Source organism: Marmota marmota, unplaced genomic scaffold (genome assembly GCF_001458135.2).
Source record: "Marmota marmota marmota unplaced genomic scaffold, marMar, whole genome shotgun sequence".
NCBI lineage: Eukaryota > Metazoa > Chordata > Mammalia > Rodentia > Sciuridae > Marmota > Marmota marmota.
The window spans coordinates 29,416,973-29,441,192 of NW_026000185.1; the positions used below are offsets into that span (position 1 = coordinate 29,416,973).

Consider the following 24,220-nt stretch of genomic DNA (forward strand, 5'->3'; position numbering starts at 1 on the left):
TGTGCTACTGCCCCGAGCTACACTTTACTTTTGATAATGTCAGTACCTCTATTAAATTTCTTTTGTATAAGGGCTATAAGATTTCTGGCCATTTAAGTGTTGTGTGCTGTGGCTTACCTTAAGAACTGTTTAAATTGATGGCACTCATTAACCAGAGCCATGGAAAGCGTCAAGCAGGTGAGGCATGCTGAAGTTTAAACTTCATGAGCTTTGAAGTAAACTTGAACTTTGGACCTAAATGGGCTAGATAGACCAAGAGAGGGGAGGTTGAGATATAAGAAGCAAAGTGACAACTTCAATAATTTATGGTGAAAAGGCATGATTAGTTGTTGGTTTTTTAATTACATATAGGAAAAGTCACAACTCCAAGATTGTGCAAAACAATTAGCACAGGGTAGATAAAAAAAGAGAATCCTACTTCTTTCTCTCTTTGTACTGGGGATTGAACCTAGGGCCACTTAACCACTGAGCCACATCTCCAGTCCTTTTTATATATTTTATTTAGAGACAAGGTCTCGCTAAATTGCTTAGGGCCTGGCTAAATTGCTGAGGCTGGCTTTGAACTCTCAATCCTCCTGGCTCAGTCACTCAAGCTGCTGGGATTACAGGTGTGTGCCACCACACCCAGCCTGGAACCCTACTTCTAGTCATGGATGCTCCATATAACTATTGGCCTGGCAATGTGGGATAACAGCTATGGCTCCAAGAGGGGAACTGGAGTGACAGCCTAACCAGGTGCAGTGGTGCACGCCTGTAATCCCAGCAGCTGGAGAGGCTGACCCAGGAGGGTCATGAGTTCAAAACCAGCCTCAGCAAAATGGAGGCTTGCTAAGCAACTCAGTGAGACCCTGTCTCTAAATAAAATACAAAATAGGGCTGGGGATGTGGCTCAGTGGTTGTGTGTTCCTGATTTCAATCTTCAGTACCCCTCCAAAAAAAAAAAAAGAGTGACAGTCTAACATTTGGGATTTGCCAAGAGTCAAGTATCCTGATAATGAAGAAAGGAGGGCTTGAGCCTGGGGATGTGGCTCAAGCAGTAGCGCGCTCGCCTGGCGTTCGTGCGGCCCGGGTTCGATCCTCAGCACCACATACGAACAAAGATGTTGTGTCCGCCAAGAACTAAAAAATAAATATTAAAAAAAAATTCTCTCTCTCTCTCAAAAAAAAAAAACCTTAAAAAAAAGAAAGGAGGGCTTGAGATTTGTTCAGGTCTCTGGGATAAGCATTGATTCAGGTAGTGACACAAATGCCAACCTGTGTGGGACAATTCTGTGGATACTTAGCTTGCCTGGAAAGTGATTCTGGTGGTCTGAGGGTGGAGGAAATGATCTCACACCCACAGGATAGACCTAGGGTGACTCCAGAGCATTCGAGTAAAAATCTCAGGCGTCATCTCCATGGAAAGGGGAAATCATGGGATTGTTACTATTAGCTAATAATTCACTGGATCATATATATTAAATCATTAATTTCCACCAGGTTTTTTAAATTTCTTTCTTTCTTTTTTTGGCTGGGAGCCATGTTTTACTAACCTTGTAAACAATGATCATTTGGCACATGGTAGTTGTTCAAGAAGAACTTCATTTACTCATTCTTTTATTGATAAACACTAGATACTAAGAATTGGATTATAGGCTGGGGATGGGATTTGAAGACCTGATAAGGGATAGGTTGTGTTTTCTTTTCTTCTCTTTTCAGTACTGGAGATTGCTAGGCAGGAGCTCTACCACTGAGCTACACCACCAGCCCTGGTGTTTTCTTACTGGGGCTTTCTTTGTCTTCCCTTTAGATGAGGGGCACTGATCCCCAGGGGGGAAGTACATAGGGTCCTGGTCTGACTAAAGCTGTATTACCTCTTCATCCCTCAGAGTTACCAGGCCTCATTTCCCTGTGCAAAGGCCCTGTCTCCTCACCACTCAGGCTGACTCCTCTCTGCATAGTGAACTTTATCTCCCACTAAATGAGAAAAATTAAGCAATCCAAGGCCTGGTTCAGCGGGTGCATGGAGGGCAGAGCCCACCCAGAGGTTGAAGACAAAAGTGAGAGGTGCGAATCCTGGTGCAGAGGCAGTGTGGGTGTGGATAAACAGGAGTGAGGAGCTGGATACAAGCAGGGAAGACTGAGTCTGGATGGGGAGGGAGGAGGGAATTCCCAGCCCCAGCCGGTCTGCCTGGCTCCAGCCAAGCCGGCTGTTTCCTGCCCTCTGTGACCCCCCACCCCGAGCAGGACCTAGGCTGGGCAGCGAGGAAGGGCAGGGGTGTGTGGAACACCACTTGTGTCAGGAAGATAAGTGCACAGGGACAAGAGGTTATCCAGGGCCGGCTGTAGTCTCTGGGGGCTTAGGGCTCTTGACAGCCCCCAGGTGTCCCGGATGCCTCCTTCCCTGTGACTTGGCTCCTCAGTGCCTCCAGATACTGTCCTCCTTAATTATCTTCAGTCTAAGCTCTTTCCTTCCAGCCCTTGGGGGCCGGACTCTGACAGCAGCACCCTGGAACCTCCACTATAGACACCCGAAGTAGAAGGGAGATTGGTGGGAGGAACATGGCTTTCCTGGATCTTCCCCTCTAACTGATGGATAGGGGGAGTTGGCAATGAGAGGAAGGGCCCCTCCCTGTCATCCTGAGGGCCCCCAGGAGACGGACAGGAAACAGCCTCAGGAAAGACAGCAGCAGCAGCCCCTCCAGCCCCAGTCCTCTGGGTCATGGCTGCGGGCGGCAGGGACACCCTCCCCACACCCGCCCCGCGCCCACACAAGAGTGAGAGTGAGAAGAGTGATTTGGAGCTATCCGGACCATCACCATCGGTCACGCCTACCTTTTATTTACCCTTGCTTCCTTGTTTTTTCTAGATTCCTCTTCATCTCAGCCCAATTCCCCTGCCCTCTCTGCACATTTCAGATCTGGGTTGCACGCACAGTAGGACCTCAATACTTAATGTGCATGAAATTGAACGTCACAGAACGTCAGCTGCAATTATTGCCTGGGGATTTCTGGGAGGCCCTCCATTCACAAAAGCCTCTACCCCTTTCTCCCTCCCCTTTCCCCCAAATGCAGTCTCCTGCACCAATTCGGGGATAGAGGCACATCCAGGACTGGAATCTCAAGTGCACAGCAAGGTCAGAACGAGCTTCGTATGCACATTTACTCGCACCTCGGTGTGGCTCTTCGCGTTGCTGCGTGTGTTTCTCTGCTCTTTGGTGCCTGCTGGGTTCGGGCCTGTCCCGAGGGTCCCAGGGCCCTGGCCCCAACACGCGCGGTCCCAAGCAGGGCGCACCGCCACAGCGCACGTCTGGGCGGTCCTCAGGCTCCCCGCCCGCCGCCCCTCCCCCTTCTCCAAACTTTCTCTCAACTTCCCGACCTGCTCCATTAGACTCCCCGCTCCGCTTCCCTCATGAATTATTCAGCAGCTTGCGAGCCAATCAGCCCGCCTGGCCCCCTCGTCGAGCCCCGGCTGGGGGGAGCTGCCCCCGCCCCCCTGCACGCCCCTCCCTCCCGGGCAGGCGCCGCCCGGCCCAGTCCCAGCCCCGGCCCGGCCCGCCCGGCCCCGCGCCGCAGTCTCCCTCCCTCCCGCTTGGTCCCAGCTCGGGCTCCCACCCTCCCCGCCCGCGCGGAGCGCACACGGCCCGGCAGCGCGAGCAGCGCCACTCCAGGGAGGGGGGGAGACCGCGAGCGGCCGGCCCACCTCCAGCCAGCCGGGGCGGGACCCCGAGGCCCCGAAGGGACCCCGACTCCAGCCACGTCTCGAACTGCGCCCGCCCAGCGCTCCCACTGCCAGGACGCCCCCAGGACGCCTCCTGCGCGCGCGGCAGGGACACCGGGCCACACCTGGGCGCCGTCGCCGGGTGCCCCGCGCGCCCGCATGGGCCAGCACTGAGGGCCCCGATCGAGAGTCCCGCGCGGGGAGTTGGCGTCCACCCGCCCAGGGGAGGGTCAGACCTGGGGGGGCTAGGGCCCCCCAAACTCGGATCGGATCCAACCCGAGTGAGGCGGCGCCATGGAGCTCCGGGCGCTGCTCTGCTGGGCTTCGCTCACCGCCGCCTTAGAAGGTGAGTTTCCTTCGGGGCACCCCGCCATTTCTGGGGCCCCCAAAGTTGGGCCTCGGATTGGAGGGGCTGACCTCTCCCTGTACCTACCGGGGCACCCGGACCCCAAACGCTTCGGACCAATAGTGCTGGAGCGGGAGGGGGCGGGGAGGAGGCGGCCCGGCGGGGAGTGGAGTTTTCTTTTGTTTGGGAAAGAGATGGAGTCGAGCTCCGACCCGGACGTTCCCCTACCCCAGGCTCCCCAAACTCCTACTCCTAACGCCAGAGGCCCCTGGCAGCTTTGCCTTTCCTCCACACCCCAGTCTTCAAAACTATCCCCGAAGTTTCTAACCCACTTCCCACCTCGGGCCAGACATGAGGGAGGGACGTTCCTGCAGGAACAACTGCAGACCAGCAGAACTATGTGCTAGGCCATAAAACGACCCCCACCGACAATTCCTCAGCTTTCACACCTGGATCCTACAACTCCTCAACCCCGTCAGTATGGATACTCTCCAGAGTCACACTCCAGACCCCCAAATGGCTTGCCAGGCCACTGCCTTTACCCAGGGGGCCCCTCCTGCATTTCCCCAGGCTGTACCCGAATCCGTTCAAATGCCATCTGGCCCCCTTCTCTGCTTGAGTCCTCGGCTTCCCTCCACCTCTGAGTGCCAGCAGAAGCTGCCCTAGATGGCCCTAAGTCATCCCCACTCAGCCCAGCTACCTAAGCCTCTAGACAACAGGTTTCTAATTTTTTGCTGTATTCCTGTCCAAATATTTCTTCAAAGTCCATGAGACTCTCTCCCCTCCTCCCCCTCCTCCGGAGGGGCAGCCAGGAGTCCTCTAAACCCTCTTCTTGCATCCCTAATCTCCTTTCGGTGAGGCCCCCTCCCTTTCACTGCTGAGAATCAAAGGGTCTCTGGGGAGTGGGCCATGGGGGGCTGCTGACTCGAATCAAAGGCAGTTGGAAAACCCTTCTCCCCTGGCTGGGCAGTGTGCTGCTCTGGGCTGGGGATCAAAGGCTGAGTATGGGAGGGAATGAGCAGAGACGCCCTGCTCAGAGACACCAGAAGAGAACTGTGGGCCAGGGGAAGAGGCGGCCAAGGGGGCTGAGAAACCTTCAGGATGAAGCATGGTGGGGAGATGCAAAGAGGAAATGCCTAATTTCATGCCTGTTACCCTGGTGCTTTCCAAGCCCCATGACTATGAGGAGCGAATTTGCTTTACACACCTTATCTTTTATCTTCACTTTCTGCAACCCTGGGAGAGGGAGGTCCTGTTGCCGCCATTGTACAGATGAGGAGACTGAGGCTTAGAAATGTTAAGTAATTTGCCCAGCACCGCCCGTGTGCCCCTAGGGAAGTTGTAAGGTGGGAGATAGCCAAGGAAGGAGAGGGTGACAGAAAAATGGAGATGAGCAGAGAGTGGGGGAAAGAGAAGAGAGGCAAATGAACTAACTGATCAGAGTTGGAGGCGGCAGGTCTGAGAAGGGAGAGAAAGTGAGCCAGCTCTCCAAGCACCTAGGACAGCCCTGAAGCAGAGACAGTATGTAAATTGGAGACAGGAAAACACTATCCACACTGGAACAATGGAGGGTGGAGACGGCAGCCTCTATCCACCCCCTTCTGGGGGCATCCTGTCCCCAACATGCTGGGCTGTCTCCTGCCACCCATGAGGGCCCTGGGCCTCACCTTGAGCTGGTCAGGTTCCTGCCTGCCCCCTGCCCACTGGACATCATCTGGTGGCTGCCCCACCCTTTCTCCCCTGCAACCCCTATGGGGGTGGGCGGTCCCTGTTCCAGGTGTGTTGCTGGCTCCCCTGGGAAGGCTCTGTCTGCTTCTCCCAGGTCCCCAGTCTCTTGCCCCCCACGTTGCCCTGGCCTCTGTGGGGATTCCCCCACCTTCCCTCCACCTTCTGCTGCCAGAGGCTGCAAGTTTCTCCTAATCCCCCTCCTTCCGCCAGTGCCCTGCCCCCTCCCCTCCATGATGCCGGAGCCCAACCAGGTGTGTTCACCCCTACCCCACACCCCTAAAATCTCTTCCCTTTTCCTTCCCGTAACCAAATCCAGATGTGAGAACTCTGGCAGGAGCCAGGGTGGGAACCCAAGCGTCCTGGCCTCCAGCACTTCCTCTTCTGATGGCAGTAAAGTGGGGGGGGGGCAGCTGTGCTTCAGGGGCACAGCACCACCTTGAAGGAGGGAAGGGCTGGAGTGTTTGGTGTGAAAGGGGGTGGGGACTTGGAAGAGGAGTGGAGTTGGAATGGCAGGGAGGCCAACTCTGGGACTTTGGCAAGGGGAAGTGGAGCTTGAGGCTATTCTATAGGGACCATGGTGGGCACCAGCAGCCCCCCTGCCCACGTGGGGTCCGTGCCAGAGCAGAGTTCTCTTAACACTTTGTGAGCCATGGACCTTTTCCCCTTCAAGCATTGGAACCCTCCTTCTTCCAGTCCTGAGATCAGCATGGTTACTGCCAGCTGCCGCGGATGGGGTTGGCACGAAAACCAGAGGCATGATGTCAGAAGGGGAGCAGAGGGGATGGCTTGCCCCCTCCTCCTGTCGCCTGACTCCAGCTTGGAGCTACACAGAATCTCCTGCCTAAGAGATCTGGTCTTTGGGTCCCCCACCTCCACTCTGCAAATGCTGACTTGGTCTCTCTGTCTCTCTTAGAGACTTTACTGAACACAAAATTGGAAACTGCCGATCTGAAGTGGGTGACATTCCCTCAGGTGGAGGGCCAGGTAAGAGCTGGAACTAGGAACTGGGGCCCAGGAGGGAAGCTGAGGGAGGGGGAGCTCCAAGCCACTTGCTTCCCATGCCACCCCCACCCCTAGCTGGAGGCAGGTTGAACTGGGGTTCCTCCAAGCCGCTTCTAGCTCCCTCAGCCCCTGCGACCATCTGTCCATCATCCCTCCTCACCCTGGGAGGGACACCCCTGAGCCCAGCTCTTGCCCTTCGCACAGTGGGAGGAGCTGAGCGGCCTGGACGAGGAGCAGCACAGCGTGCGCACGTATGAGGTGTGTGACCTGCAGCGCGCCCCAGGCCTGGCTCACTGGCTGCGGACGGGCTGGGTCCCTCGTCGCGGCGCCGTGCACGTGTACGCCACACTGCGCTTCACTATGCTCGAGTGCCTGTCTCTGCCGCGGGCTGGCCGCACCTGCAAGGAGACTTTCACCGTCTTCTACTATGAGAGCGATGCGGACACAGCCACAGCCCTCACGCCGGCCTGGATGGAGAACCCCTACATCAAGGTACCTAGCCTGGGGCCGCAAGCACCATGGATGAACTTCCAAGGCCTTTGGCAGGGGCACTTGCTAGTTTCTGGAAGCAACTTGTCTTTAAGTTCCAGCACTTAGGTCCCACTCATCCTATTGGGACCGATTGATTCTTCCTGCCCTGGGTCCTATATCAGTCTGTGCACGTGCCTGTCACTACTGTGGTTCATTCATTTCTGTCTCCTTGGCTGGGGGTCAGGCCCTGGCATGGCCTGTGTGTCCATAAATGTTTGTAGAACATGTGAATGACTGGAAAGGGGGTTTTGGGTGGTTGGACACATCATAGGAACTGAGCAAGGATGAATGGACAGCTTTGGGACCTGCAGAAACGTTCATATTGGGGAAGGCAGAGGGAATGTTCCAGAATAGGAACCAAGGAGGTCAAGGAACGCGGAGCTGGGATGAAGTCAGTCTTCCAGAAAATCAGAGGAGCTGGGGACAATGGCAGTAAGTCTCCCTCCACCCTGCAGGTGGACACAGTGGCTGCGGAGCATCTCACAAGGAAGCGCCCCGGGGCTGAGGCGACTGGGAAGGTGAACGTAAAGACGCTGCGTCTGGGCCCGCTCAGCAAGGCCGGCTTCTACCTGGCCTTCCAGGACCAGGGCGCCTGCATGGCCCTGCTGTCACTGCACCTCTTTTACAAGAAGTGCCCCCCACTGACGGTGAACCTGACCCACTTCCCAGAGACTGTGCCTCGGGAGCTTGTGGTGCCTGTGGCTGGGAGCTGTGTAGCAGACGCTATCCCTGCCCCTGGCCCCAGCCCCAGCCTCTACTGTCGGGAGGATGGCCAGTGGGCCGAGCAGCCGGTCATCGGCTGCAACTGTAACCCGGGGTTTGAGGCCACCGAGGGAAACACAAAGTGCCGAGGTGAGGACTAGAAGCTTGCCTGTGCTTTGCGAGAGGGTCCTGCACCCCAATCTTAAACTTTTCCACATTCTTTACTCTCTGACCACTTAGTTTTCAAAGCCTCCAGCTAAGTTTTGAGCTCTTCTTGATTCCAAGACTTCTCCCTTACTCTGTCCAACTCATCTTCTTTTGGTTGCTTTCTGGAAGCTGGCCTGGAAGGCAGGACTGTTCTTGAGTAAGGGGGACACCTTGTTGGGTTCAGGACATATAGTTTCCATTCTGGTTCCTTGTGGGTTTTCTTGGACTCAGTAAGTTCTTACTTGTCCTTTCTTTCGAGCAGAGCTTCTCTGTTTGCTTTTCTGAGATGGAGTCTCACTCTTTTCCCCAGGCTAGCCCCGAACTCCTGAGCTCAGGAGATCCTCCTGCCTCAGCCTCCTGAGTTGGCTACTGTGTCTGGCTAGGGCAGGTCTTCCTAACCTGGGCTTTGTAGGTAGAATGGAGGGCACCTGTAAACTGTGGTGGAGGGGGAAAAGACTTTATTTTCACCTAAAATTAGCCACTCGTGCCCTATGGGATGTGAGCTGCAGTATTTGAAGTAGGATTTGAGGCTGATGCATTATCTACTTCATAGGTTTTACAGCCCATTCCAGGTGCCACAGGATCTCAGAATATTGTCATTGCTCATCATGACCTCAGTGTTACGAGGTTGAGACCTGCCCTGTATTTTTTTTTTTTTTTTAGTACCAGGGATTGAACTCAAGGGCAGTTGACCAGTGAGCCACTTCCCCAGCCCTATTTTGTATTTTATTTAGAGACAGGGTCTCACTGAGTTGCTTAGCACCTCTCTTTTGCTGAGGCTGGCTTTGAACTCATGATCCTCCTGCCTCAGCCTCCCAAACTGCTGGGATTATAGGCGTGTGCCACCGCACCCAGCCTGCCCCTGTTTCTTGCTAACCAAGAAATACACTAGTTGCTACATCACAAATTTGTTTCCTTTAATCCTTTGATCATTGTGTTGTAGCTTACTTGGTTTCCTTGGTAATCCTGTGTGTTTCGTGTTGTGCATTTCACATCGTTATTCCGAGCAGGGGTCTGAGGGCTGTACTAGACTGCCGCCAAGGTCGGGGTTAGAAAAGGTTACAACCACTTCTCCAAAAGGAGGTTTCGGTTTCTCTAGCAGGAGAGGTTTCTGATGTCTGCCATTCCACCTTAGCATTACATGCAACCTTAGAGGTAGCTGGACTTTTTTTTTTGGTACTGGGGATTGAACTCAGGGGCACTCAACCACTGAGCCACACCCCAACCCTATTTTGTATTTTATTTAGAGACAGGGTCTTACTGAGTTGCAAGTGCCTTGCTGAGTTGCTGAGGCTGGCTTTGAACTTGCACTCCTCCTGCCTCAGCCTCCTGAGCCTCTAGGATTACAGGCATATGCTACAGCACCTGGCCCCAGTCCTTTTTTTATTTCTTATTTTAAGACAGGGTCTCCCTAAGTTCCTGAAGTTGCCCTTGAACTTTTGATCCTCCTGTCTTGCCCTCCTGGATTGCTGGGATCACAGGTGTGCACCACAGTGTCTGCGTCCTACATGTTTTTGACAACCCACTCACTCTCTCCTCTTCTTCTTTCTCAGCCTGTGGCCAGGGCACCTTCAAGCCCGAGTCAGGAGAAGGGTCCTGCCAGCCATGTCCGGCCAACAGCCATTCTAACACCATCGGGTCCCCTATCTGCCAGTGCCGCATTGGGTACTACCGGGCCCGTGCGGACCCCCAAGGCGCACCCTGCACCAGTAAGTGACCATCAGCCCAGTACCATTTATCAGGGAGGGAGTGTGAACTTCTGGGGTGGACCCTATCACAGCCCTCATCCTTCCCAGCTTCCCCATGGCCCCTTGCCCTCTCGATGCCTGCATGTTCCCTGGCTGCCCTCCCCCTCTCTGCCTGCCTCCCCCTCCCCCTCTCTGTCTGACCCCCTGATTTCCTGCAGCCCCTCCTTCTGCTCCAAGAAGTGTGGTTCCCCATCTGAATGGCTCCTCCCTGCACCTGGAATGGAGTGCGCCCCTCGAGTCTGGCGGCCGGGATGACCTCACCTACGCACTTCGCTGCCGAGAGTGTCGTCCAGGGGGCTCCTGCCTGCCCTGTGGGGGAGATCTGACCTTTGACCCCGGCCCCCGGGACCTGGTCGAGCCCTGGGTGGCTATTCGAGGGCTGCGTCCTGACTTCACCTATACTTTTGAGGTCACTGCCTTGAATGGTGTGTCCTCTTTAGCCACAGGGCCTGTCCCATTTGAGCCTGTCAACGTCACCACCGACCGGGAGGGTGAGACTTGGCGGGCGTAGGAGGCAGGAGTGGGAGTGGGGTCCCTGGGAGGTATGGAGGGCCAAGGCTTGTGGGACCAGAAATGGAGGAGAAGGGAGGCTGGAGAGTTAAGGACAAGTCGGGCTCCGGAGAAGGCTAGGGGCAGAGGTGGTCCAAAGACGTTCTTAAAACAGCTGGAGGACTGAATCAGGTGTAGCCTTGCAGAGCAATATGAGGGCTAGGTCTGCCTCGCAGCCGGGGCCCATGGCTGCCTGTCTCTCACAGTGCCCCCTGCAGTGTCTGACATCCGTGTGACACGGTCATCACCCAGCAGTTTGAGCTTGGCATGGGCTGTGCCGCGAGCGCCCAGTGGGGCTGTTCTGGACTACGAGGTCAAGTACCATGAGAAGGTGAGACCAGGCTCTGGCCCTGGTGGTGGTGGTGATTTGTGGATCTGGCATTCGTGGCGGTGCCACCTGAATTGCAGGCATCAGGTGGCATTTGCTGTGTGACCTTAGGCCAGCCCTTTGGCCTCTCTGAGCCTCAGTATTCTCATCTGTGAACTAGTGACAACAGTATCAGCATCAGAGAATTGCTGCAAGGGTTAGGTTGACATAATGAGTGCAAAACACGCAACACAGAGGTTGGGTGAGCTCTTAAGTGGGTGGTCCCGCCACTCACAGGGCCAGTGGGCACAGGGGTGGAGGTGGGGCAGGAAGAATGGTGGCAGCTGGAGATTGTCTTACAGCCTCTTCCTCCTGAGCAGGGTGCAGAGGGCCCAAGCAGTGTACGGTTTTTAAAGACCTCAGAAAACCGCGCTGAGCTTCGGGGGCTGAAGCGGGGAGCCAGCTACCTGGTCCAGGTGCGGGCACGCTCTGAGGCCGGCTACGGGCCCTTTGGCCAGGAACATCACAGTCAGACCCAGCTGGATGGTGAGCCCGGGGAGCCGGACCAGGGTTGGGGTGCTGCCCCTGCCACAGGGGAAGGCCGTGCCTCTGTCCCATGATGATCTTGGGTCACAGCCTCATTTTCCTCTTTCAACCCATGAGGCACAGCCAAGTGCAGAGGGAGCGTCTAGGGCATAACAAGCTACACCAGCATCTGGGTGTGAGGTTGGCTTGGTGGCTTACCAGCCATGTGACCTTTAACAGCCCTTGACTCATGATTCCCCATCCAGTAAATGGGAAAATCATGAAGCCTTTATTACATGGGGCTTTGAGGATCAAATGAGGTAACGTGTTGGTTTTATTTCTTTATATATTTTGTGGTAATGGGGGTTGAATCCAGGGCTGCTCTGCCTCTGAGCCTCATCCCCAGCCCCGTTTTCTTTCTTTTACTTTAAGACAAAGTCTCACTAAATTTTGAAGCTGGCCTTGAACTTTCAATCCTCCTGCCTCAGCCTTTTGAATCACTGGGATTACAGCTGCATACCTAGGGGACCAACATCTTTGCAGCTGAATTTTAATCCTAGTAATCCATTGTATGAGCTGGGCAAGGTGGTGAGGGGAGGCTGAGGCAGGAGGATTGCAAGTTGAAGGCCAGTCTGTACAAATTAGTGAGACCCTGTCTCAAAATAAAAAATGAAAAGGGCTGTGGGCTGGGCGCGGTGGCGCATGCCTGTAATCTCAGAGGCTTGGGAGGCTGAGACAGGAGAAATGCAAGTTCAAAACCAGCCTCAGTAACTTCGAGGTGCTAAGCAACTCAGCGAGACCCTGTCTCTAAATAAAATACAAAATAGGGTTGGGGATGTGGCTCAGTGGTTGAGTGCCCCTGAGTTCAATCCCTGGTACCCCCCCAAAAAAGGGGGCACTGTGGATGTAGCTCAGTGGTAAAGCACCCCTGGATTCAATTCCCAGTACCACCGAAACAAAAGCATTGTATGAAATTTGTGAATATAGCACATTTTCTTTATTCGTTCATTGGTTGGTAGACATTTGGGTCTCCATTTTTTGGTTAGAAATCTTAATTTTCATCTTCGATCTTTCACTCAAATGAGACTTTTTGTGGATCCCAATCTGATCAAAACAAAATTAAAACCGCTCTGGGGCTGGGGATGTGGCTCAAGCGGTAGCGCGCTCGCCTGGCATGCATGCGGCCCAGGTTCGATCCTCAGCACCACATACAAACAAAGATGTTGTGTCTGCCGATAACTAAAAAATAAAAATATTAAAAATTCTCTCTCTCCTCTCTCACTCTCTTTTAAAAAAAAAAAAAACGGTCTGGCAGTTAGAAAGTTGAAAAATGTCCCGCCTTGTCCTGGGGGACTTCCGAGGAGCCTATGGGATGTGGAAAGCAGTTTGAAGGGCATTGTTCTCTCCCCGACCTGTGCTGCTGGGCTGGAGCCTGTCCTCAGGAGACCTCAGCTCATTGCTTGAGGCTGGGACTTGGGGCTGCAGGGCCCTTGGGGTCCACTGACTGGGGCCTCTCCTCCCCTAGAGAGTGAGAGCTGGCGGGAGCAGCTGGCCCTGATAGCAGGCACAGCGGTTGTTGGTGTGGTCCTGGTCCTGGTGGTCATTGTCATTGCTGTCCTCTGCCTCAGGTAAGGGTTTTGGGTATCTGGAGGGTCCTGGAGGTCCCTGGAAGCCCTGGGTGAATGGCCACCTGTCCTTGGGCTCCAGGGCCAGCCTTTCTGTCTGCCCCACTGGGCCGTTTTCCTTTGAAATCTTCTCTGACCCCTGCTCCTTCTGCAGAGATGTGACTCTGTTTACCTTTTCTTCCCCATTGGCTGCAGGAAGCAGAGCAACGGGAGGGAGGCCGAATACTCAGACAAACATGGGCAGTATCTCATCGGGCATGGTAGGTGGGCCTCTGCTAAGGGAGGTTGGGGCTGGGGACCAGAGCAGTGAGCACGAGTCAGGGTGTCCGAGTCCCATGGCAGTCAATCTTGGCTAACAGGGTCCCCTGTGTGACCCCTCAGGTACGAAGGTTTACATTGACCCCTTCACATATGAAGACCCCAATGAGGCTGTGAGGGAGTTCGCCAAAGAGATCGACGTCTCCTATGTGAAGATTGAGGAGGTGATAGGTGCAGGTGAGAGGAGGGCGCACCTGGGAGTGGGCGGGGGCAGGGGGGGGGCAGGAGGGATGGCAGGGCTGCACCCAGGCAGGAGGGGAGCCAATTCTTGGTGTCCCCCTTGAAGGCGAGTTTGGTGAGGTGTGCCGGGGGCGACTAAAGGCCCCTGGGAAGAAGGAGAGCTGTGTGGCCATCAAGACCCTGAAGGGGGGCTACACCGAACGGCAGCGGCGCGAGTTCCTGAGCGAGGCCTCCATCATGGGCCAGTTTGAGCACCCCAACATCATCCGCCTGGAGGGCGTGGTCACCAACAGCGTGCCCGTCATGATCCTCACTGAGTTCATGGAGAACGGAGCCCTGGACTCTTTCCTGCGGGTAAGACACCCCACTCGCTACCCACACCCACCCTGTACCCTCCCAGGGCAGCCAAACAGCAGGGGCCAGTGGGGATCAGAGCCCAGCACAGCAGAGCCCAGATCAGCTGCCAGCCCTCTCCTCGGGCCACGCTCTGGCTTGGTTGTTCCTTCAGGAAAGTTCAAGTTCCTGAGACTAGCCTTTCCTTGGACCTGTGTGGGGCCAGCTGACCTCACACAGGTAGGGGCTAGGGACAAGAGCAGTGAGCAAGACCAGCTGAGAAGTGGTCATTCTTTTGACAAACATTTTTTGGTACTGGGGATTGAACTTGAGCATTTAACCAGTGAGCCATATTTCTAGCCCCTTTTTGTATTTTATTTAGAGACACCGTCTCGCTTAGTGCCTCACTAAGTTACTGAGGCTGCTTTGAACTCGCAACCCTCCTGCCTCAGCCTTCCTAGCTGCTGGGATTACAGGCGTGCGCCACCGCGCCTGGCTCTTTTGACAAATATTTACTGAGCACCTGCTATGCACCGGCCCCTATCCCAGGCCCCGGGAACAATGCCATGAGTACAGCAGCTGGGTTTTCTGCTCTTGGAGAGCAGACAGTCTCATGGCAGTTAACAAGTAAACAAACGAGCTTTTCAAATAAGTAAACAAACCATTGCAGTGTAAAAGGAAAGAAAATCAGAGGGATCTTGGAACGATGGCGGGAGATGAGGCGGGAAGCACTTATTTTATTTTTGTCACTTCTGAATTTTAAGCTTTACTGGGTGTCTTTTAAAAATAAATCAGGGCTAGGGTTATGGCTCAGAGGTAAAGTGCTCTCCTAGCATGTGTGAGGCACTGGGTTCGATCCTCAGCACCACATAAAGTAAAATAAAGACATTGTGTCCACCTGTAACTGAAAAATAAATATTTAAAAATAGATAAAAATAAATAAAAATCAAAATGTTTTTCTGCAGAGCAAAATGATAGTGCATTTCACAGAATTACAATGATTCTTTAGTACCATCTAATGAACATCCAGTTGATATTCACATTTTCCCACTTGTTCCCAAAATGTCCTTTATTGTTGGTTATTTCAAACCCAGGATCCAATTCAGGACCAGACATTGCACCTGAGCTTGTCATGACACTGAAATTCTGAGGACCTGGGCTTCTTGTCCCCATGAATGTCCCACCTTCTGAATATATGGCTTCATCTTTGTGGGGCTATTTATTTATTTGGTTTTGCTTTCCTGGGGATTGAACTCAGCGGTGCTCTACCACTGAGCTTTTTTTTTTTTTTTTTTTTCCCCTAGCCATTTTTATTTTTCACTTTGAGACAGGATCCTATTAAGTTGCCCAGGCTGACCTTGAACTTGTGATCTCCTGCCTCAGCCTCCAGAGTCACTGGGATCATAGATGTGTGTCTCTGCACCCAGCTCCTACTGGGGTCATTTAGCTCGTTTCTCTTGTATTTCCTGTAAGCAAAGCTCTTTCTGATGTTTTGATAAGTTGGAAATAAAACATTTATGGCTGCCCTGTATTTCACACTGGTCCCATGGGTGGACAGTCACTTTGGCCCCCTCTATATAAGTGTTGCTGGGACAGATCCTAGAGTGTCGAGAGGACAGCCTTACCCCTCCCTGTGGTCATAGGAGTCTGTGATGTGATGTTGGGACTCTACAGAGGTCGTGTTGCAGGGAGGTGAGGAGGTAGAAGGGAGAAGAGATGACATTTGGGTAGACGAGAAAGAGCCAGTCATGAGAAGACAGGGACGAGGTGCGGGATGAGAGTGGACACCCACAGTAGGCCGGAAGGAACTCTGCATGTTTAACAAACAGGCTAGTAGCAGGGTGTGGTTACATGCCTGTCATCCCAGTGGCTGGGGAGGCTGAGGCAGGAGGATCACGAGTTCAAAGCCAGCCTCAGCAATTCAGCAAGACTCTGTCTCTAAATAAAATATAAAAAGGGGTGGGGTTGTGGCTCAGTGGTTGAGTACCCCTGGGTTCAATCCCTGATACAAAAAGAAAAAAGAAAAAGGCTAGTGAGGTTGAGCAGAGGAGCAGTAGTAGGTCTTGCAATGGGGGTGGGAGGAGACGCCTTTGGAGGAATTTAGGCTGGAGAGTGAGATGATTGAAGGAGGTCCCTTTAGGGTGCTGGGGAGCCAGTGCCACCACAAGCAGCCAGTGAATAGACTGCTGCAGCCCTTTAGAGGTGGGGCGAAGTGGTTGGACTTCGGATACATTTAGGAATCAGGGCCAGAAGATTCCTGAGGATTGCAAGTGGCAGGTGAGTGTGGAGGAATCCCAGGAAACTCAGATCTCCTGCCTGACCACTGCCAAGTGGCGTTTTCATAAACTGAGATGGGGAGCATAGGGCAGGTGGGTGCGGGGCTGGAGGATGAATTCAGAATTTGATTCTTGGCCTCTGGGTCCCTGAACCTGCAGGGCTACAGAGGGTTCCTTGTAACCCAGCAGAACCAGAAGACAGGATCAGTTAATTCCGTATGCCTGGTCAGTTTACCTGATGGACACTCTGGAGGGTTTTGTTTCTGGTTTTTGCAGGGCAGGGATTGAACCCAGGGCCTGTGCATGCCAGGCAAACGCTCATTCTACCACATCCCCAGCCAGAGAGCAGACTCTGAAAAAGTCAAGGTTGGGCTTTAGACCTCGGCTTTGGTGCTGTGTGCCCCAGTTTCTCACTGTTCTCTTGCATAGTCATACAGTGTGCTGAAGTTTGAGGCTGGATCAGGATGAAGACATTTCTACCAGTAGACACGCAGCCCAGAGCACACTTCTAACTGGCCGGACTCTGGCTGTCACCTAAGGAACATGTTAGATTAAAAGCACTAGTTATTTTCTGAGTGTAAAGCACTGTACTAAGTTAAATGGAAGAAAAGAAAATTTAAATCATCTCCTTGTCTTTTTTTTTTTCTTTTTGGTGTCAGGGATTAACAGGGGCACTAAACCACTGAGCCACATCCCCAATCCTTTTTTTTTTTTTTTAATCTTTTTTTATATATGGACACGATACTTTATTTATTTTTATATGGTGCTGAGGATCGAACCCAGGGCCTCACACATGCGAGGCGAGTGCTCCACCACTGAGCCACAACCCCAGTCCCTCAATCCTTTTTTATATTTTATTTAGAGACGGTTTCACTGAGTTGCTTAGGTCCTTGCTAAATTGCTGAGGCTGGCATTGAACTCATGATCCTCCTGCCTCGGCTTCCCGAACCACTGGGATTATAGGCGTGCACCTCTGTGCCTGGCTTATCTCCCTATAGTCTTATCAAGAGAGACCTGAATGCAGATCTTTGAAACAGGAATGAGGATAGGCATTGTATGATGATGTCATAGTAAGAGCTGAGCGAAGGCAAGATGAGAGAGGAGGAGGGCTCACCTGGGGAAGCTAGTGGGCTTCCCTACAGGTGAGTTGAGAGACCGATCTGCAAATGACAGATAGGGTTTAGGAAACACAGAGAGGGAGAAGAGTGGGCAGAGCGGTCCTAACCAAGCTCCTCTTTCTTGTTGGTTCTCTAGCTGAACGATGGGCAGTTTACAGTCATCCAGCTGGTGGGCATGTTGCGGGGCATTGCCTCTGGCATGCGGTACCTTGCTGAGATGAGCTATGTCCACCGAGACCTGGCTGCCCGCAACATCCTGGTCAACAGCAACCTAGTCTGCAAGGTCTCTGACTTTGGCCTTTCCCGATTCCTGGAGGAGAACTCTTCTGATCCCACCTATACTAGCTCTCTGGTGAGGCTGGGGACCAGGGGATGAACCAGATTCCCAGGGCTACGTGGGGAGGGCAGGTTGGAAAGGTAGGAGGCTGAGGAATTGCAGCTCTGGACCAGGACAGGATTCGTGTTCAGACTGAAGGAGAATCAATTTCTGGATATTTAAGGAAAGAACAGAGTTGGGGAGGGGAGGACTTAGGTCCCAGAAACAAAGAAGGCCTGAGCTAGGGGGAAAAAGAGCAAAGTCAGGAGGCCGGGTGCTGTGTGCCTGGGTCCTGGGTGTCCCTGAGTCCATCTTTTCCTCCTCCTCCTGCAGGGAGGAAAGATTCCCATCCGTTGGACGGCCCCTGAGGCCATTGCCTTCCGAAAGTTCACATCTGCCAGCGACGCCTGGAGCTATGGGATTGTGATGTGGGAGGTGATGTCTTTTGGGGAACGGCCCTACTGGGACATGAGCAATCAGGACGTAAGTGTCCCTGGGTCCTACCAAGCATTCTGGGGTGTTCTCTCACCTGGAATATGGGGTGGGGGTGGAAGTTTCCAGACTCCTTACAGGCAGTTGGGGGGGGCGTGGCACAAAGAAGAGGTGATCTGCCCAGAAGAGTCTGATCTAGTATATTTGGGTCACAGAGGGATACAGGTGTGGAGGGCAGGATTGAGAGGTTACACATCCAGATCAAAGCCCAAGAACTTCTGGGGTGTCCAGCCACAGCCACAGCCAGCCTCAAGAATAGCCAGAAGGACTCCCAGATGTGTGATTCTGGGGGCTGTAGCTCCCGTCCTGGCATGGGCTATGTTGTCATTCCTGGATGCCCTTTGGCATCTCCCTTCTCCCGGGACAGCGAGACAGCCTCACTCTGCGTTTCTTCCCATCACCCAGGTGATCAATGCCATTGAGCAGGACTATCGGCTGCCCCCGCCCCCAGACTGCCCCACCTCCCTCCACCAGCTCATGCTGGACTGTTGGCAGAAGGATCGGAATGCCCGGCCCCGCTTCCCCCAGGTGGTCAGCGCCCTCGACAAGATGATCCGGAACCCTGCCAGCCTCAAAATCGTGACCAGGGAGAATGGCGGGTGAGGACCCCAAAGAAGAGCCCTCCTCCTTCCCCCATCCCCCCCCAGAGCAGAGGTCAGCATTCCCCACCTCCCCCCTGCAGTGCCTCGCACCCTCTCCTGGATCAGCGGCAGCCTCACTACTCAGCTTTTGGCTCTGTGGGCGAGTGGCTTCGAGCCATCAAGATGGGGAGATACGAAGAAAGTTTTGCAGCAGCTGGGTTTGGCTCTTTCGAGCTGGTCAGCCAGATCTCCGCCGAGTAAGTGGAAGGGACCGAAAGCAGAGGGCACCTGGGGCAGCGAGCGAGGGGGCCAGAGCCAGGCCCTCAGGTTCAGCAGGGGTCTTTGGGGTCAACCTCCAGGGCCAGTGTCCCCTCCGTGGAGCAGAGCTAAGGACTCCAGAGCGTCCCTAGAGCAACCCCCCAAATAGTACTACCGGGGCTGCCCGCAGGGGCCTCGGGGATCAGCACACCCCACTCATCTCCTGGAGCCGCCTCAGCCCGGGTCAGCCCTTCCGCTCCCAGTTTGTATCTATCTTTGTGCTTCTATCTACATTCCAGACCCAACTCTCACCCTAACGTGTCAACTCCGCTTCTCTTTTCCCACCCATAAAAGGAGAAGGTTTTGGAGATCCTTCCCGGCTTTAATGTTAAATGGTTTTATGATTCCACGGCCTCCCAAACAACTCTTCTCCCTGGGTTGGCCCCTGGGACTCCTCCTTTCTGCCTTCCCATTTCTCTCCCAAGGCCTCTACTTACCCAGGTTTGAGTAATAGCAATAGAAGTCTGGAGTCAGAGGGACCCTGGCAAGGCCAGTCCCTTGCCCACCTGCCCTGCTGGGCCGGGGTCTCACTTCCCTAACCTGCTACAGCTTCTCCTATCTCGGGGTCCTATCCAGTCTCACCTCCTTTGTCCCTTATCTCAGACTCTGGGAACCAGGAGCTTCCCCTTCCCCTCCACCCAGTTCTTCCTTTCTCTCTTCCTGGCCTATTTATTCTCACTTCTCCTTTCCCCTTTAAAGCAGTTTGTGCGGCCTTTTCTCCCCTGCCACTTTGGGCTTCTGATGGGCCCTGCCTTGGAGAGACCGAGCTGAGACCCAGCCCCACCACCTACTGCAGCTGCACACAAGGCCACCCCCCCACCCCCGACCCGCACCTACATAGAAACTGCCCTATAACTAATGACCTATTACCCGTCTGCCCCGCTGGCCTTCCTGATTGGCTGACAATTCCAAAGCTGAGAAAGGGTGGGGGGCCTGGAACTAAGCAAGAAGGGTGCCCCCCCAGCCCTATGGCTCACTTAGTCCTATTATTCCACAGGGATCTGCTCCGAATTGGAGTCACTCTGGCTGGACACCAGAAGAAAATCTTGGCCAGTGTCCAGCATATGAAGTCCCAAGCCAAGCCTGGAGCTCCGGGTGGGACAGGAGGACAAGCCCCTCAGTACTGACCTCTAGGAATTCCTCACCCCAGGGGCATGGCCTCCCCTTTTTCCTGGGGTAAAGTGGGGGGGGTCTCACAGAGGCCCCCATCCTTAGCCCCACTGGATTGCACTTTGAACCCATAGGTGTGGAGAGTTGGCAATTTGGAGAGACAGGACTTGGGGTTTGTGCTATATCACATCCCATCCCCTCCGGGCGGGAAACCCCAAACCCCAGGGTGAGGGCACCTTTCCCTCAGAACTGGGTGTGACCAGAGGGAAAGGAAGCACCCATAATCTCCCAGCTTCCCCAGAGGGCTCCCCAGGTGCTCCCTCACCTCCATGGGCATGTTCTTGCAGACCAAAGAGAGGGTGACCAGCCTGCCAGCTGGGAGTGGAGCGCTGTCCCAGGAGGCAGGAAGGGGTGTCATGCAATGACACAGTCATTGATCTTTGATGCCCCGACTTGCTGCTGTTGCCACCGAACTCAAATCATTCTTCCTTGTAAATGCCCCTCCCCCATCTGCTGCCTTCATATTGAAGGTTCTTGAGTTTTATTTTTTTGTTCTTGGTCTTCATTCCCTCCCTCCCCTCTTTCTGTTTTGTTTTTCTGCCATCCCAGTCCTTATTTTTTTGTTTTGGAGGGCACCTGTTTCTCCTCTCCTCCTTTGCCCAAGGTTGAAACAGGGACCCTTCGAAGTGTCTTATTTCCAGAGCAGTGCCTTGGTCACACCACAGTCCCAGATGGTTCCCTGCCCCCCAAATCCCCCCAAGCTGTGTCAGTGAGGGAAGTGTGGGGAAGGGGGGCTGTGGTGGAAACCAGAGACAGACGCTGGTGCTTGGAGGGGTCCTTAAATTATATTTAAAAAGAAACTTTTTTTGTATAAATAAAAGAAAATGGGACATGTCCCAGTTCTGGGGGTGATTGCAAGCCAGGATGGACTAGATTTCCAAGGACAGTGGGGTCTGGGTCAGGCAGCAGAGCTGTGGGGGCCTGAGTACTTGGTTCCCAGCTCCCAGCTCAGGGTGTGTTTGAGATGGTGGGGTGGGGGCCTTGGGAGATGAGTCACCAGCAGCTGCTTCTAACCGCTCCAGCTAGCTGTGCCAAGAGCCTGGGGCATCTCCGGGGTGGGGCTGCCCCCTCCCACCCTTGCCTGGTTCCTCTTAGCCCTGGCAGGGGGCTGTGAGGGAGGGAGGCCTTGAGCCCACAGCCCTGCCCTGCAGCCCTCTGAAAGGGAGGGGGCATGGCTGGAGGGGGAGACAGATGTGGGCCAGATGTTGACAGCTGGGGTTGGCTGAGAGGCCACAGGGGAGAGAAGGTACTGGCTGTGGGGGAAGGGAAGAGGTGGGAGTGGCTGAAGGCCCCCCCCCCCCCCCCCCCNCCAGGCTAGATAAGGTAACCTTCCAGGGCTGCTGGGGGAAGGAATAAAGGTTAAGGCTGTAGGGCAGAAATGGAGCCCAGGCAAAGATGAAGTCCAGGTGCAGGAGCGGAGCTGGGGGCAGGCAGCAGCAGGAACCCACGATGCCCCGCTCAGTTCCAGAGGCTGCCCTGCTGCCCCATGTGTGCAGCTCCTCCACCAAGGGAGTGAGAGCCATGCCAGGCAGGGTGGCCAGCCCAGGGCACCCCTTCTTTCCTGGGCCCTTTCCCCATTAGGTTGCTGAACGGCTGGTCTTCTAGGGTAAGCACAGAGTCACATCTTTGGAGTATCTCGGTCTATCCTGCTCCAACAGACCCAGACCCAGGTTCCAGACTGTCAGGAACCTACACCCCAACCCTCCCCCGGCCTCCCTGTCTCCCTTAGAGCCCAAGCAGGATGGGCCAGCCTGTCTTCCCAGGCTACCTGATGCGAGGACGGAGCCCCCCACCCGCAAGGGAGGGGCAGAAAGTAAGTCCCTCAATCTCACCCTGGGCTGGGGGTTGCCCCACTCCTACTTCAAAACTGGCCCCAACCCCATCCTCAGTTCCCAAAGTAACTCCCAGGCCTTTTGGGGGGATGGAGAAATGGGGATGGTGGGCTCCTTCCCTGAGGGCCATTCACTTCACGAAAGAGCCACAACCCCATCCTTAGCCTTCACTCAGGGGGTGAGTTTCATCATTAGAAACATAGAGATCATGCCAGGGGGTGGTGCCTGGAGGCGGAGGCGGAGGCAGGAGGACTACAAGTTCCAGGCCAACCTCAGCAATTGAGCAAGGCCCTAAGCAATTTAGCAAGACCCTGTAAAAATTAAAAAGCGCTGGGGATTTGGCTTAGTGGTAAAGCACCTCGGAGTTCAATCCCCAGTACCCACCCCTTTCCCTGCGAGAGGGCTCCTCAAATGACTTTTTATTCCCCTTAGCAGGGATCTCAGAGGCCTGTCCTCCAAGAAGCAGGGTTCCTGAGTAAAGATGGACTTGTGGCGCCTTTTCTCCTGTACCCCAGGCCACAGGCTTCATTCTACCTATTTCCCTGCCTTCTGCCTTTCCTGTTGATGGTGTCTCCCAGAGCTGAATGGCTATTCCCATGGCTTCTTCTAAGGGACAAGCTGCTTTCCTCCTCAGATCTAGCCACCCTGCCACTCCTCCTGCTGGGGATTGAACCCAGTGCCTCATGCATGCTAAGCTCTCCTAATGGGCCACATCCCAGCCCAGTAGCACCCAGGCCTTGGCCCCCACCACTCTCCCTCCAGTTTCAACTCCAAAGACCCACCTCACAGACCACTGCTTCTGCCATAATCACAGAAATTCAGAACTCAAAAATAATTTTTTTTTAATGTCCACGTCTGACAACAACTCAGAACCGAGTGGCTCTGAAGACAGCCTGAGGAACACTGAGGAAAATGGAGAAAACCGGCCTCCAAAGAGGACTCAGCTCTGGAGGTGCAGGTGCTGGCCCCAGAGTGGGCTCTCACCTGTGTCCCCCAACTGGCCTCTGTTCTGGTCCTTCATTTTCTCCCTAGGAGGCAGTGGAGAGCAGGTGTGGCCTACAGTGAGGCCTGTCCTTCCCCACACCCCTGTTGACCTATCCCACCTGGCTCTCCTCACCCCTGCCCAGGACTCACCTCCTCCTCCTCATCCTGTAAACACACTCTCTGATCGCTGCTGACACTATGACCACCGCGGGCACCAGCATACCCAGCAGGATGGCCACAAAGTTGGATGCTTCTGGATACAGGAAGAGAAACAGGAATGTGGGTGGGAAGAAGGCAGTCCTGTTGGTCTGAGGGACCTCATCTCCCTAAATATCTGGGCGTGGCTGGTTCTCCCTCCTGCCCCCCCCCCCCTACCCAGCAGCCCTTTCTGGTTCCAGACAACTCCCAGAAGCCTTGACAGTAGGTCCCCAGAGTCTCAGGTATCATCCCTGCCAGGGTTTCTCAAAACATCCCCAGAAACACTTCCACCAGCCAGGACCTGGCTGCTTGTTACAAAAGCAGATTTCTGGGCCCACTTCAGACCTACTGAACCTAAATCTCTGGGTGTAAGTCCTGGAACATGTTAAACAAGTTACCCGCTCCCAGTCTTGCATAGAACAAACTTGGGGAGAACCCCAGTGGCACAGTGGAATTTGAGCTTTGGGTAGGAAAAAATAGTAAAAAGTCCAGAAAGGCCTAAAGGGACCCAGATGGGGGAAATAATGGGGTGAGGCAAATCCCATAGGGGAGGGAGGAAATGGAAAGTTAGGGCTTGAAGAGAAGATTCCAGAGCATGGGAATAGGAGGTGGGCACAGGGGCTAGTTGAGGACCCCCTATCTTGCTAATCTCTAGGGATCATTATGCTATAATCCCTATTATACTTGATATATATATTATTATATATATGCTGTAATAATTTATTACCTATTATATCTATTGATAAATATTATATCTATAATATCTGTAATCTATATCTATAATAGATATGTGTTAATATTATGCATTTAAAACAATTCTATGGGGGCTGTTGGTTGGGCCTGGGGCCTGGGCTCTCCCCTCACCTGGCTTTTTAGGGGGAGGGATGTCCCGCGGCTCCGTGCACAGGGCTCCCCCATAGCCGACCTCACATTCACAGATGAAGCTGGCCCCCTGCTCCAGACACTGACCATCGTTCTGACAGGGGTTCGGAAGACACGGAGTTTCTGCAAGATTGGAGGGCTGTGAGGGGCCAGGTGATTCTCAGTGCAGGGGAGGCAAGGCTGGAGGCTGGACCCAGGAAGGCAGCAGCGCCTCCAGAGCCCGGCGCTAGCCCCAGCCTGGGCTCTGGGGAAA

The 24,220-nt window shown here is 54.1% G+C and overlaps 2 protein-coding genes across 5 annotated transcripts in view; one reads left to right on the top strand and one right to left on the bottom strand.

Moving 5' to 3' along the window:
- The first annotated feature begins 3,503 nt into the window (after positions 1-3,503).
- Ephb4 (EPH receptor B4) lies at positions 3,504-20,906 on the top strand. Its single transcript, XM_015491476.2, has 17 exons — positions 3,504-4,045; positions 6,687-6,757; positions 6,980-7,267; positions 7,762-8,158; positions 9,769-9,924; positions 10,122-10,454; positions 10,719-10,843; positions 11,200-11,365; positions 12,870-12,972; positions 13,165-13,229; positions 13,351-13,464; positions 13,574-13,821; positions 17,331-17,546; positions 17,844-17,993; positions 18,408-18,601; positions 18,685-18,840; positions 19,899-20,906. Exons 1-17 carry the CDS (start codon positions 3,994-3,996, stop codon positions 20,026-20,028), a joined length of 2,964 nt encoding a protein of 987 aa, XP_015346962.1. The 5' UTR covers positions 3,504-3,993; the 3' UTR covers positions 20,029-20,906.
- Positions 20,907-22,746: 1,840 nt separating this feature from the next.
- Zan (zonadhesin) overlaps positions 22,747-24,220 on the bottom strand; it is a 31,826-nt gene continuing 30,352 nt past the window's right edge. For all 4 annotated transcript variants that reach the window (XM_048789993.1, XM_048789994.1, XM_048789991.1 and 1 more), the window contains 3 exons: positions 23,950-24,090; positions 23,038-23,140; positions 22,747-22,931 (listed from right to left, as the gene is read on the bottom strand). In XM_048789993.1, the coding sequence (XP_048645950.1) occupies positions 22,844-22,931; positions 23,038-23,140; positions 23,950-24,090 (332 nt within the window). In that variant the 3' untranslated portion in view covers positions 22,747-22,843. The remainder of the gene's footprint in view (positions 22,932-23,037; positions 23,141-23,949; positions 24,091-24,220) is intronic.

Bases quoted from the DNA above. Each gene is read 5' to 3' on its own strand.
- Ephb4 (XM_015491476.2), top strand. From the start codon at position 3,994: ATGGAGCTCCGGGCGCTGCTCTGCTGGGCTTCGCTCACCGCCGCCTTA. The intron at 7,268-7,761 runs GTACCTAGCCTG...TCCACCCTGCAG, and splicing joins TGGAGAACCCCTACATCAAG to GTGGACACAGTGGCTGCGGA. The intron at 17,547-17,843 runs GTGAGGCTGGGG...CTCCTCCTGCAG, and splicing joins CCACCTATACTAGCTCTCTG to GGAGGAAAGATTCCCATCCG.